At 39.2% G+C, this 13110-nt stretch overlaps 1 protein-coding gene across 2 annotated transcripts; it reads left to right on the top strand.

The window, feature by feature from the left end:
• The first annotated feature begins 2116 nt into the window (after window positions 1-2116).
• Window positions 2117-13089, top strand: LOC148361701 (uncharacterized). 2 transcript variants are annotated; one of them, XM_088342456.1, is made up of 9 exons: window positions 2117-2370; window positions 3887-4159; window positions 4254-4339; window positions 4421-4586; window positions 7132-7185; window positions 7272-7370; window positions 7459-7483; window positions 7559-7655; window positions 12789-13089. In XM_088342456.1, exons 1-9 carry the CDS (start codon window positions 2259-2261, stop codon window positions 12807-12809), a joined length of 933 nt encoding a protein of 310 aa, XP_088198582.1. In that variant the 5' UTR covers window positions 2117-2258; the 3' UTR covers window positions 12810-13089. The 2 variants fall into 2 exon arrangements, with proteins under 2 accessions (XP_088198582.1, XP_088198581.1); XM_088342455.1 differs by having other exon boundaries at window positions 4254-4586.
• Window positions 13090-13110: the final 21 nt, after the last annotated feature.

The raw sequence follows: 13110 nt of genomic DNA, 5'->3' as shown, positions 1-13110 counted from the left end.
GACATGTACTTTACATTGTTCGAAAAAACTTTTAAGGGACTTTGGTCTTCTTTTCCTTTCAGACCAGTTCGGATAAGCGTTTCCTGATTAAAAAATAAGGGGCTTTGCTCCGTCATAGTAACTCTTGGCTAGTAGTGAAAATGCCATCTCAACCGGAATGAATAGCACTGTTGACCTCACTTTCTCTTGAACAAAATGTTGTCTTTTTCTTAGATTGGTTGGTTGGTTGGTTGGTTGGTTGGATCCCTTAACCACTAGGGTCGTAGGAGCATAATTTCCTGTGGTGTGTCTTGGGCAAGTACAGCCTGGTGGCGCCCATCCTTCTCCAGACCAACATGTTACCATCCTGTCCCGAATGTGCTACCTGATTATATAACATGTTGTTGATCGAGTCACTGTAAAAAAAAACAAATACATGTGACACAATCTATTATGTTTGTAAAAGTAAACTCTTCTAAATTTGTTTTAAATGTAAAGTATACATGTTCTGTTAAATATTGTGAGTGTAAAATACCATTCAAAGTACTGATCATTAAAGCTGTTCCTAAAGCTGAAGATGACGCTTAAGTTGTTATCTGTTTCAAACATACGTATAACAGCAGGAGAAATCACACATGCACATCAAAACACTGACAAAAAAAGCGTGCCGGTCCATTTGGAGCAGGGTTATGAAGAATTTACTCACACTTTATTTGTTGCCACTTCTGGGTAAGTTCAAATATTTGATCTAAGTACATTATTTGCCATATTCTGTTTTAGATATACTTAAAATAGATCATGCTTAAAGTTAATTAACCGAATGAAGTTTTAACTGTTTAAAATGAATAATTAATAAATACAGATGAGCATGTATCAAAACTAGGTATTCATAACACCCTTTCTGTGGCTCATGGTACTCAAGATAGTGGCGGAGATCAAGATTAGGTCATAATGTCACGACTGGAACTAGCAGTGGACCCAAATGCATAACATTTCACACAATGCTTTACTGAGGGATCGGGAAGTCAGGCCGAGAGGAAAAACAACAGCGGTCCGGTGCTCGCTGGGCAGGAGGAGCAGGAAGCCTTCGCGAACAAAGTGTGGTTGGGAATCAGAAGCGAATCGGGCAGCGGGGAGAACGGAGCATGGTCGGAGATCGGAAGCAAGTCAGGTAGCTGGGACGGGAGACGGAGCGTTGTCGAATATCGAAACAAGTCGGGTAGCCGGGACGGGAGAACGGAGCGTGGTCGGAGATCGGAACAAGTCAGGTAACCGGAGACGATCGGGAAGCCAGGGACAGACGAGCAGGATGCAGGAACAGGTCGGGAACAGAATGGGAGCAAGAGTTAAAAATACTTGCCTTGCGTGTGCAGAGGTTCGCTGACGGACTGACAAGGAGTAAACGAGGATGAGGTGCTCAAATAAGAGGATTACTAATTACGGAACGAGTGGCAGCTGGGGCTGAAAGAGTGAGCGCAGGTGAGGGCAATTGACAATTCATAACACATACATTTTGTTTTCTAATGTGATGTCATAATTAATCGTGAATGGAGACCTGAGAATCATATTAGATGACAGCGAGGGTCTCGTGAAATATAAAAAAAAACAAATGCTCATTTTTTAATGATAAGGGAGTATTGTGAAATAAAATGATTATCAATACAGTATGCATACCCTGCATTAAACAAGAGGTTAATGTGTGAAAGTAGTTGAAGTGCTTCTAATGGATTTCCTCAGGTGGATCAATGGCTTCTCTTCCTGTACTGAAGGGTTTCGACACGGCATACATCGGTACACAAGTGCTTTTCCAATGTATCATGCCGGACTCATCTCCGTCAGTCATGTATGAATTGAGGAAAGACGGTGTCCTTGTCGATGCAAAAACACATCTCCAAGACGGGCATCCTGCGTCATTCTTGCTAAAGGTGACGGCAAGATCGGTAGGGTCATACCATTGTCAGGCAAAGACGGAAAAAAACACAACAAGGAGCAACAGCATCAGACTGAGCGCCATTAGTAAGTACCCAAAAATAAAAAATGTTCCTTTCAACCGATGTCCACACCAATCTTCTACCACTGACGCCTAACTTGCAGCTCCGCCGTCAAACACCAGAGTGAACTCTGAACCCTTTCCCGCCGTCCTCTATGAAGGTTCCAGAATTGTTTTGAGCTGTAATGCTGCAAAGGGCTCCCACCTTTCCTACAGTTGGTTTTTCAACAGGAAGCAAGTTATCTCTGCTACCTTTCCTAAATTACTCGTCACTGGAAATAAGCTTGTGATGGAGAGCGTAACTCCAGCAAATGCTGGGTACTACTCATGCATGGCATGGTCAAGAGTACGAGATGTCCAAAGAGTTTCCAGCAGCTTGGAGGTCAAAGTGGAAGTTAAAGGTATAAATTACAGTCAGGACCAGATGTAGGTCAGGTGACTGGTGTCAATAGCATGCTGTGGCATGGGTCAGTGGTCGGCAACCACCAGGCTGTGGGTCGTTAAGTACTTTGGAACTTTTGTCATTTGGACACATTTCAGGCTTTAAACAAAGCAAAAAAAGCTGAAAATATTTTCTAGGAATCAACCTCATGTGAGACACAATCAAAAGTGGAACCAAATCATTTCAACATGTTATATTATATTTACAACAAATAAACTGAATAGTAGGCAAAAATATTTGCCCCCTATTCTCTCAGCTCAGCCAACTGAGCATAAAATAAATATTAGTCGTACTCTGCCTTTTCCTACGTTGTCTAGATCCCTAGTGGTTTAGTGATAATACATTAAATTTAGGCTAATGTTATCATTGTTTTTATTTGGGCTGGTTCACGAAAATAATACGTGATTAGTTTCTCAACCTTTGATATTGTATTCGATTTCTGACTGTATATGCTGAAAGGAGAGAAATAAACAGCCATAAAAATATCTTAACCCATTAGCAGATCATTTTTCTTGTAGTTGTCTTTATCTTTTTCTTTTTTTAAATTGACGTTTACTTTTTTATTTCTGTCTTGTTAAATTGAACACTACTTAACACAAGAACATGTATGCGCTGTATCAAATCATATCTGCTCCTTTTGAGTACTATTTGTCTTTCTAAACAACAATGAAAATTGGAAAAAAAATAAAATAAGAAATCAAAACCTTGACTCATAAATTAGCTCATTGGTAAGGTTTTTTTTTTCGTAAATAGGAAATGCTTATAGTTAAATATAAGATACAGTAAAGTGAAAAGAATTACACCCAAAATTATGTGCAAATGATCACTTTTTTTGCAGAAAATAAAGTGCCAGGGTTTTGCATGGATAATAATTTTTAAGATTCCAAAATCTAAATTACCTGTTAACGCAGGGGTGGGCAAACAACAGCCAGCAGTCCACAGGCTTATTAATCCAGCCCGCCAAACAAAAATGGTAAAAATATAATACATAATATTAATATAAACACAATACACAATATACAACAGTAAGTAAAATACAACAAATAAAAATGTGTTGTTGTTTTGGTGCCACTCCTGTCCCTTGTTGTCCCTTCGTTTTTCCTGATGTATTGCCACGTATTCCAGCCTCTGTATCAGCAAATACAAAGAAGTCATCGATCAATCAATTGGTTTTTATACTCCTGGCGGGGCCACATTCTTTAACCAAATGTGGCCCGCAACTCAAAAGGTTCACCCACCCCTCCCTCAAGTGTCTTGAATATGCCCCTGGGCTCCCAGGACCACAGCTCTGATAACCACTGATATAGGTAACTTTAGTTAATAAAGTTCAGACTTAAATTCCAATAGTTAGCTACCTAAGTATGCAACAATTACTAATAAGATCCAGAAACTTTTAATTGGAAATCAAAGAATTTGAGATGTGTTACCCAACCAACATCTCTCATCAGTTTCTTCTCCTTTCATTTATACTTTAGCTCATCTTCTAAAACCGCAGATCTCTCTTTCCGTCTTCAAAGAGGGGGAAAGTTATCTTGGTAACGTGACCTGCTGGTCATCCAGAGGAACCCCTCCAGCCAACTTCTCACTTTTGGTGGACAACAAGATGGTGGCCTCTTTTATCGCTTTGGACTCTGTCAGTGCCTGGTTCATCGTATTGGTGGTCCCAGGGCTGGATATGGGCGTGGCTCGCTGCTGGGTAAAAAACGAGGTGCAGGACTTGATGAGTGAGCCTTTGACACTGGAAGTGGGTATGAAGCAATAAGCTGTTCGCGTGGCAGGATTACCCTTAATGTTGTATGTGTTTTAAATTGACCATTCAAACATTCTTCTCCGCTTGACCAGTTCCAGTTGGAGGTGACGTGAACATTGAAGTTGAGTATCTGTACAGCTCGAACTCCATACTGACTGCGGCCAGATTGACATGTCAAGTAGGACGAGGGTCTTTTCCCTCAATCTCTTGGCTATTTAATAATGACACACTTCCTTCTGAGACACATCCCAATTCTCAGTTGGATCAGGTCCGGCTGCAGTATGCGCTGATAGACTGGAAACAAACACTTATTCTTGCCAAGCTGGACTCGAGAGAAATGGGATATTACCAATGCAAAGCCAGGGACAGATATGATGACTCCAGTGCCTGGCTAGAGAGTGAAGCTGTACTCATCCAAGCCAAAGGTGAAAAGTTGAAGTCAACAGTTTGATATCCAATGTTTGGCTGTTTTTTTTAAGTGAAGCCAAATTAGGATTTCCTACCAATTGTATTGTATTTTAGCCCTCCTAATCTCAAAAAGGCATTCTGATAAATATGTTTTTGTTAAATCTTGTTGACAATAGTTTGGTAGACATTCAAAATAAGCAGAGACGTCAGTGAATTTTGAATTTGCAAGGAGAGGACTTTACAAAAAACCCTCACAATACCAAATTCCAAATCTGTTCTGGAAGCCCTCCTCTGTGACTATTATCTTTATAAAAATCTCCTAGGGTACAAAAAGCAGATCTGTCATAAAGTGCGTGGAAATTTAAAAAAACGGCAATATTATTGGTCGATGATGATGACCATGTCAACAGTCTATAATAGTCAAAATGACAAACAGCAGTGAGAAAAAAATTGTCGAAATCACAAACTGACATTCTATGCAATCTTCTAAGCAGAGTTTAATATCAAAAACAGAGAAAAATATCAACGTGCTAAAAAGCAATGACCACTTGTTTTCATTTATCGCGGAGATGCAAATTGCTTTCCAGTGGAAATAACATCAAAATTGTCCAGTTTTCAGATATCGGCCAATCAGTCCTTGCCTGTTGTCTGAAGTAATTCTGTGAATAGTTATTTTATAAGGTTTGAGTGAGTGTGAATTAATTTTAGGAAACACCAAGTCACTCCCTTTAATACGGATAAGAAAGGGGGATTTAGATCCATATTTCATATTACAAAATCACAACAATAACCCCAATGCTACGTTTAGCACACTTTTCTGAAGAAAAAGTTTTTGCGTGCACATCCACATTAAATTACCAATCTATATTCTGTGTTACAGACTGATCAAACATTTGTATTACGAGTTATTATTAGTACAGTGATTTCTTTATTATTGTTTGAACACTATAACAATATAAAACACTTTCTATAAATATTTTCCACCATTTAAAGGTTACACTTTCTTACAAGAACAATTTCTAGCAAGCTATTTGAGGAACCCCTTCATAGGCACAGCTACTTCACAGCAAATACATCAGAATGCGGTGTACACCAAAGTGTGGAACATATTCCATTGATTACAATCAAGACCAATGTGTTCATGTACTGAGGTGGTAAAATGAATTAATTCTAAGTGAACCTGCTCTGTTTAGAACCTCTTGCAACTGTGTAGGCAACGTGATAATAAAAAACAGGGTCAAAATTGACTGCCATTTGGGTTATACAGTGGAACCTCGGTTCTCGACCATAATCCGTTCCAGAACCCTGTTCGAGAACCGATTTGTTCAATCACCGAATTCATTTTTCGCATTAAAAATAATGTAAATCATTTTAATCTGTTCCAACACCCTGAATGTTTACCATGAATGTTTAACGTAAACATGAAGCTAACCCAGGCTAATCGTACGTTCGCGTTATCGTAATCTTCCGTACGAAAGATTACGCTAACATGAACATGTAAAAATAAAAAAATCAGGTCGTTTACAAGTCATTTAGCACCACAAGATGCTAGCGCTTCATTGGAAAGGGGGCTCAGTTCCAACACCCTGAATTTTGGGCTCAGTTCTAACACCCTGAATGTTTACCTCGAATCATAAAGCTAACCCAGGCTAATTGTACGTTCGCGTTATCATAATCTTCCGTACGAAAGATTACGCTAACACGAACGTGTAAAAAAAAAAAGATAAAGAAAAGAATTAGGAATAGGATTTCTTACCTTTGTGGTGGTCAGCAGAAGGCGCATGCTGTATTCCCTAGCAAGATCGGAAACTCGCACACCTCTTTCATATTTTGCTATTATGTCTTTCTTAAAGGCAATAGTTGTACGAACAACTTTTCCTTTTTCACCTGTCCTGCTTGCACCGACCTTCTTCGGAGGCATAGTTAGGGGCTAAAACACTCGGTTCACCGATATTAAAAGCGAAAGCAAAAAGAGGCAAGTGCGCACGTGATAACAGTTGGTCACGAGGGGTGGGGGCGATCTACACGATGTACACCCGTACGCCGCTCAGCATCGCACCCTAGCGTACGCACTCAGGCATTACCGGCGTTCGAACTCCGAATTTTTGACCGAACTGCGAGGCAAGAATCTCTCCAAATTTTTGGTCGAACTCTGATTTGTTCGAACTGAGAGGCATTAGAAAACCGAGGTTCCACTGTAGTCTGTTACAGAAATTAGATTTGTTTTATTTTGGAGGGACTTTATTTTAATAAGATATGTAAACACAACTGTATTAGTGTATCACCGATAATCAGTGGTCAGTACAACTGTTCACCAAGCATCTGCATAAGAGTGGATCATTAATGCTACTTGTGCAGTAATATGCATGGAATGACTATTTTCAAATTAAATGGTCAGAGGTGTGTAAATATCTGATAAGGGGATGAAATTTAAAGGTATATTTAAACCGAATCCCAAGTAGAAATACCCTTTATACCACCCAGGCAATTGTGTATGTTAGATTTTCATTCATGTAAGAAATGTTAACTCTTTCATGAATACAAGTTTCATTTTGACTCCAGACTGGATTCTTAACAATACACCCCAAGAAAAAACGTTTCCTGAAACTTCACAAAGTAAAAACTTCTTACTGTTCATTTGAATATTCATTAACAGTAGTTGAAACAAATGCAATAACACATTCTTTTTTTCATTTTACCAGTGACCACAGAGATCGTTGCCATAATATTCTGCTGCTTTCTCCTCCTGATTCTAACTGTCAGCAGCTACTGTGTGTTCATGATGAGTGACAGCAAATCAGGTGAGTGTTTCTTTGCATACGTTTTTGTAAGTAAAAGGGGGAACCCCATACAGAATTTCATGTGGAATATCCTGCCAATGTTACCCAGGTCTTCAGCGAAGGTCATCCTCAAAGTAAGCGAATACCTTGCTCCTTACTTTTTATGACCAAAGTTCTTCCCCCCAAAAAGTAAGAATTCTTCATTCCAGTGCCACTTCTGATGTACGGCCTTTGTCTATACCTATCTTCCCTTTGGAGATCAAACAGGCTGATACAAGCACAAAACACTGCAGCATAAACACTCAGGTAATTAAAAAATATATATTTTTCGAGATTCAAGTCAAGTCACTTTTATCGGTATAGCCCTTAATCACAAAAGTCTCAAAGGGCCGCACAGACCAACATTACAACATACCTAGATCTGAAAGTTACATGGGCATGAGGAAAAACTCAAAAACCTCTGCATGAGGAAAATGAAGAGACCTTGAAGATCTGTGAATATTTTAAGTTGGATTTAATGTGTTTTGCTGGGATCTCCTGCAAAATATATGAAACTACTCAGAGGTGGGTAGAGAAACCAAATATTTTACTCAAGTACTGTTACTTCAGAATAATATGACTCAAGTAGAAGTAAAATTAGTCTTCCAAATACTTACTTGAGTAAAAGTAAAAAAATTACTTGGTGAAAAAAATACTCAAGTACTGAGTAACTGTGGCAATGTCGTATTTGTTGATTTTTTTTTAAAAAACCTATCAAATCATCAAATTATCAAAGTCCATTCAATTAACAAAAAACACATTTAATTTAAAAGTACATTTAAATGATCAAGGTAAATTCAATTGCATTAAAAAAAAGAAATACAAATAGTGTAAATCAAATAAATAAATTAAGCACATGTAGCACCAAACAGCACATTTAAAGCCCCAATACTTATCTTAAGAGGCTCTGCAAGGAGAACAACAAGCTAGCCCATGAACTCGAACAAAGGAGACATTGGATATTGTAGCTGGTGTTTGGAGTAAAAGTACTGTTTTGCTTCACAAATTCACTCAATGAAAAGTAAAGGTATAGGGATTTAAAAATACTCCTAGAAGTACAAAATTTGCCAAAACCTACTCAAGTAAATGTAATGGAGTAAATGTACTCTGTTATTACCCAGCTCTTGAAACTACTAATTATTGAATAATTTGGTGTAAAATGTTTATTATTATTGATGACATATCACAAAAAAAATCTGAGGAGCTGTTTGGGAGCCAAATAAGCTGATCAACTCACTGAAATAATAATAATGCCAGAGCCTGTGTCCCATATCAATATACCAGTACACATACTGTACCACTAAAAATGTGTCTCCTTTATGCAGTTACTTAGGAGTATTGAGGCTCATTTTGACAGTCATTTTTGTCCAAAGTAATAGTTTAAAAACTATGTACAAGCAAAATTATTTTGTAAAAAAAGGTCACAAAATACTGCAAATGATAAGGATATCATTGTATTTAACTTTGGCACAGACTGCACTAAGTAAGATAAAGAAGGGAATGCCATGCCATGTGTGCAGAAATCTGCTCACCCTAACACAAACCGCTCACCCAATCAAATTGTTCTGAGTGGTTTGCTGGCCTTTCGCGGTATTTACAATCTGATGAGAGGGTTTTCATCATAAAGTAGCGCAACAGTGAACATAAGTTGTTTAATAAGCTTCCATTTAAAGGATTTCTTAGCGGCCGTCTGCCAAAATAGGGTATATTAGTGTGACACCCTGACTGTAAACTGTTGTGCAAAATGTGATCTACATATACACTGGAATTTAATCAAATTAATCCACGTTCATTTGTATAGCCCTTAATCACAAGGAGTCTCAAAGGGCTGCACAGACTACAGATTATTGCAAACTACAGACTATTATTACACCATCCCTGATCTAAAACCTACATGAGGCCAAGGAAAAACTCAAAAAAACCTGAGGAAAATGAGGAAAATAAGGAAACCTTGAGAGGGGACCGCACATGAGATAATCCCCCTTCCAGGATGACCAGGTTGCAATTGATGTTGCAGTAACAAACAATACACAGATATTGTCAACATGAAATATAGATCGTTCATAAGCTATAGAATAGAAGTGTGTTTTAAGCCTAGATTTTAAACATTTCCACTGAGGTTGCAGATCGAATCTCAAGAGGTGAGCATTCCAGGGCCCGAGTGGAGAACGCTCTCGAACCTGCGTTTCTCCTCTCGGCTCTTGGGATCACCAGTAGACCAGCATTTTCAGAGCGAAAACTCCAGACCCGAACATAGGGGAAAATTAAAATGAGAGAGCAAGTCCACCTATCATGAATTTGGTGTAGCTTCAGCCTCGCATGTACTAAAATTAGGCCGTAACTAATAGTCACTAAAATGCCACAGGGAATTATGCAATAATGTACTGTAGTCATATTTGATCTCTGGGCCATATGTATTCATGAAAAGAGCCATATGTGGCTCACGAGCCATAGGTTCCTGACCCCTGCACTACACTATACAAAAACATCTAGAGCTCAAATGCGGTGTCGCGCTCATTTCTGAAAAAACGCTCAAATTTACTCCTCGTATCTCTAATAATCACAAGTCGTTCGAGGTTCTTGTTATGAGGTCCTCTCCATTGTCAATTTATGTGATAACTATCTATCGCGCACCAGGACCATACACAACTTTCTTAGACGAATTTGCTGAACTTTTGTCAGAACTAGTAACCTATGCAGACAAAATTATTATTATGGGGGACTTTAACATTCATATGAACTCCCCACTCAGTTCACTCACTGTTGCGTTTCAGTCTATAATTGATGCATTTGGTTTTAATCAACTGCTTGATTTGCCAACCCATAAAGATGGAAACACGCTCGACTTGGTTCTGACTCGAGGAGTTTCAACCTCAAACATGGCGGTGCTATCGTGTACTACAGTTATCTCGGATCCTTATTTAGTTACATTTGAGGTGCTAGCTAAATGTAGTACCAAAAAAACTGAAGGATTCACTGGACGCAATATAAGCACGGGCACAGTTTCTGAGCTCTCCGATATTCTTCCAGGAGCAGTTGCGTCCTTTCCTTCCTACATAGGCTCTATCGAACCACTCCTAAATGAATTCAATGCTACCCTGGCTAGTGCCCTGGATTCAGTAGCGCCCATCCGGCTTAAATCACGACCTAAAAGACGCACACCTTGGTTTAATGATGAAACTAAATCCCTTAAATGAGAATGCAGGAAATCTGAAAGAAAATGGCCAAGCTTGAAGTTTTCCATCAAATCTGGTGTGATAGTTTGTTGAAGTATAAAGCGGCCCTGGCCTCTGCAAAATCAGCCTACCTTTCGAAGGTGATTGCGTCACAAAAGAACAATCCCAAGGTCCTTTTCGACACTGTAGCATCGCTTACAAGGCAATAGACTATCCCAGATAGCTCCACTCATTCTGCCCACGACATAATGGTCTTCTTTACTAAGAAGATCCAAAGCATACAGGAAGAAATCGCTAAAGACAGTATTAATTCAACACATACTAAAGCACTCAAATCTATAGATGCACGACATGGTGGCTGTCCAGGGATTTTGTCCCGTTTTAGTGAACTGTCACTCGATAATCTTAAACAGATGGTGAATACGGCCAAACCGACAACTTGCCAGTTCGACCCGCTTCCAGGTTCACTTATTAAAGGTCTCTTTGGCGTTCTTGCACCTTCAGTTCTAAATATTTTGAACATATCACTCTACTCAGGTGTAGTTCCAGCGGCTTTTAAGTCCGCCGTCATTAAACCCACACTGAAACGACCCAACCTTGATCCAGAAAACTTATGTAATTATAGACCTGTGTCAAACCTACCGTTTCCTTCTAAAATACTCGAAAAAGTAGTGGCACAGCAGCTGAATGTCCGAGAACAATCTTTTTGAATCAATGCAATCAGGATTCAGGGCTAACCACTCTACTGAGACAGCTCTGATTAAGGTAACCAATGATCTCCTACGGGCAATGGACTCTGGCGCATTATCACTTTTGCTGCTGCTGGACCTTAGTGCTGCATTTGACACAGTGGACCATAATATCTTGCTAGAACGGTTGGAAATATGGATTGGTCTCTCAGGAAACGTCCTCTTATGGTTCAGATCCTACCTCTCAGATAGGACACACTGCGTTAAATATGGCGGATTGACATCTGAGCCATTTAGTGTTACTTGCGGTGTTCCGCAGGGTTCAGTGCTTGGCCCCCATCTCTTCAGCATTTATATGCTTCCACTAGGTGATATTATTCGCAAGTATAATATCAGTTTCCATTGCTACGCAGATGACACTCAACTCTATCTCCCGATGGAGGAATCTGCCACACTAAACTGTGGAAATTTGGAGGCCTGCCTCACTGAGATAAAAGAGTGGATGTCACTCAATTTCCTGCGTCTTAACTCTGAAAAGACTGAAATGTTAGTTATTGGTCCATCTAAGTCCCGTGACTTATTCTCTAAAACCAATGTGAACATAGACAATTGCCACATCACACAGAGCGACTCACTTAAAAATTTAGGTGTCATTTTCGACCCCGATCTGTCCTTTCAAACACATGTGAAGAAAATGACTAGAACCACTTTCTTCCATTTCCGTAACATTGCTAAAATTCGTCCTATACTTTCTCAGTCGGATGCGGAAATCATAATTGACGCGTTTGTTACCTCCCGTCTCGATTACTGTAATGCACTACTTTCCGGTCTTCCGATGACCAGACTCAAGAGTCTTCAGCTGGTACAAAATGCCGCAGCAAGGCTTTTAACAAGGACAAAAAAGTACAATCACATCACCCCAATTTTGGCTAACCTGCATTGGCTCCCTGTTAGCCTAAGATGCGATTTTAAGGTTCTCCTATTACTATACAAAATCATACATGGACTTTCCCCCTCATATCTTTCAGATCTGATCTCCCCCTATGTCCCGGCCCGAAGCCTTCGTTCCGAGAGCGCCGGTCTCCTGGTGATCCCAAGAGCCAAGAAGTGTTCCGCTGGTTCGAGAGCGTTCTCCATCCGGGCACCGGTGTTGTGGAATGCTCTTCCCCCTGAGATCCGATCTGCAACCTCAGTGGAAATGTTTAAATCTAAGCTTAAAACTCACTTCTACTCTATAGCATACGAATAACCTAAACTTCTTATATGTAATAACTTGTGAAGCCCTTTGAGACTATTTGTGATTAAGGGCTATACAAATAAAAATGACTTGACTTGACTTGACTACACATTGTCCCTTTAAAAAGTAGTTATTAACAAAACACCTCCCATTTTCTTTATAGAGTAAATTGAATTTCAAATTTGTATCATATTAATGACTACAGATGAGTATCAGTATTGGGCTGGAAAAAAGTGGTCTTGAACATCCTTTAATAAAAGCGTTGATAACATTTATTGACTGCTTTTTGTTTGTGTAGATTATGGAGGTTCCGGTATGAGAGTGCACGATTCATCAGACTCTTCAAGCAAAATTTGAACTTTTTCCTTTAAATTTTTCTGATGTGATTGTAATTGAAGTGTTTTGTTGAAACGTTTGTGTGTATAATGCTAATTATTCTTTGCAGTTACAGTGAAAAGTAAAAGAGCAAATGTCTTTACTGTAACGATGGTAAATACTGACAAATAAATTGTAGATGAAAAAAATGTTCTTTTTACTAATATTAGAGTTGAAAAGTATGAGATGATTGGTTAATATTGTAATGTGGCAGAAAGGCGGGCTATGGGTGGGAGTTTTACCGT

Source organism: Urocampus carinirostris, chromosome 8, assembly GCF_059441175.1.
Source record: "Urocampus carinirostris isolate Australia breed hairy pipefish chromosome 8, RoL_Ucar_1.0, whole genome shotgun sequence".
NCBI classification, from domain to species: Eukaryota; Metazoa; Chordata; class Actinopteri; order Syngnathiformes; family Syngnathidae; genus Urocampus; species Urocampus carinirostris.
Note: the sequence above shows the minus strand (reverse complement) of the source record. Positions and strands in the feature narration are given on the sequence as shown.

Coding starts and splice junctions, on each gene's coding strand:
- LOC148361701 (XM_088342455.1), top strand. CDS start 2,259: ATGGAGAGCGTAACTCCAGCAAATGCTGGGTACTACTCATGCATGGCA. Junction 7,186..7,271: donor GTTTCCTGAAACTTCACAAA/GTAAAAACTTCT, acceptor TCATTTTACCAG/TGACCACAGAGATCGTTGCC. Junction 7,656..12,788: donor ACTGCAGCATAAACACTCAG/GTAATTAAAAAA, acceptor TTGTTTGTGTAG/ATTATGGAGGTTCCGGTATG.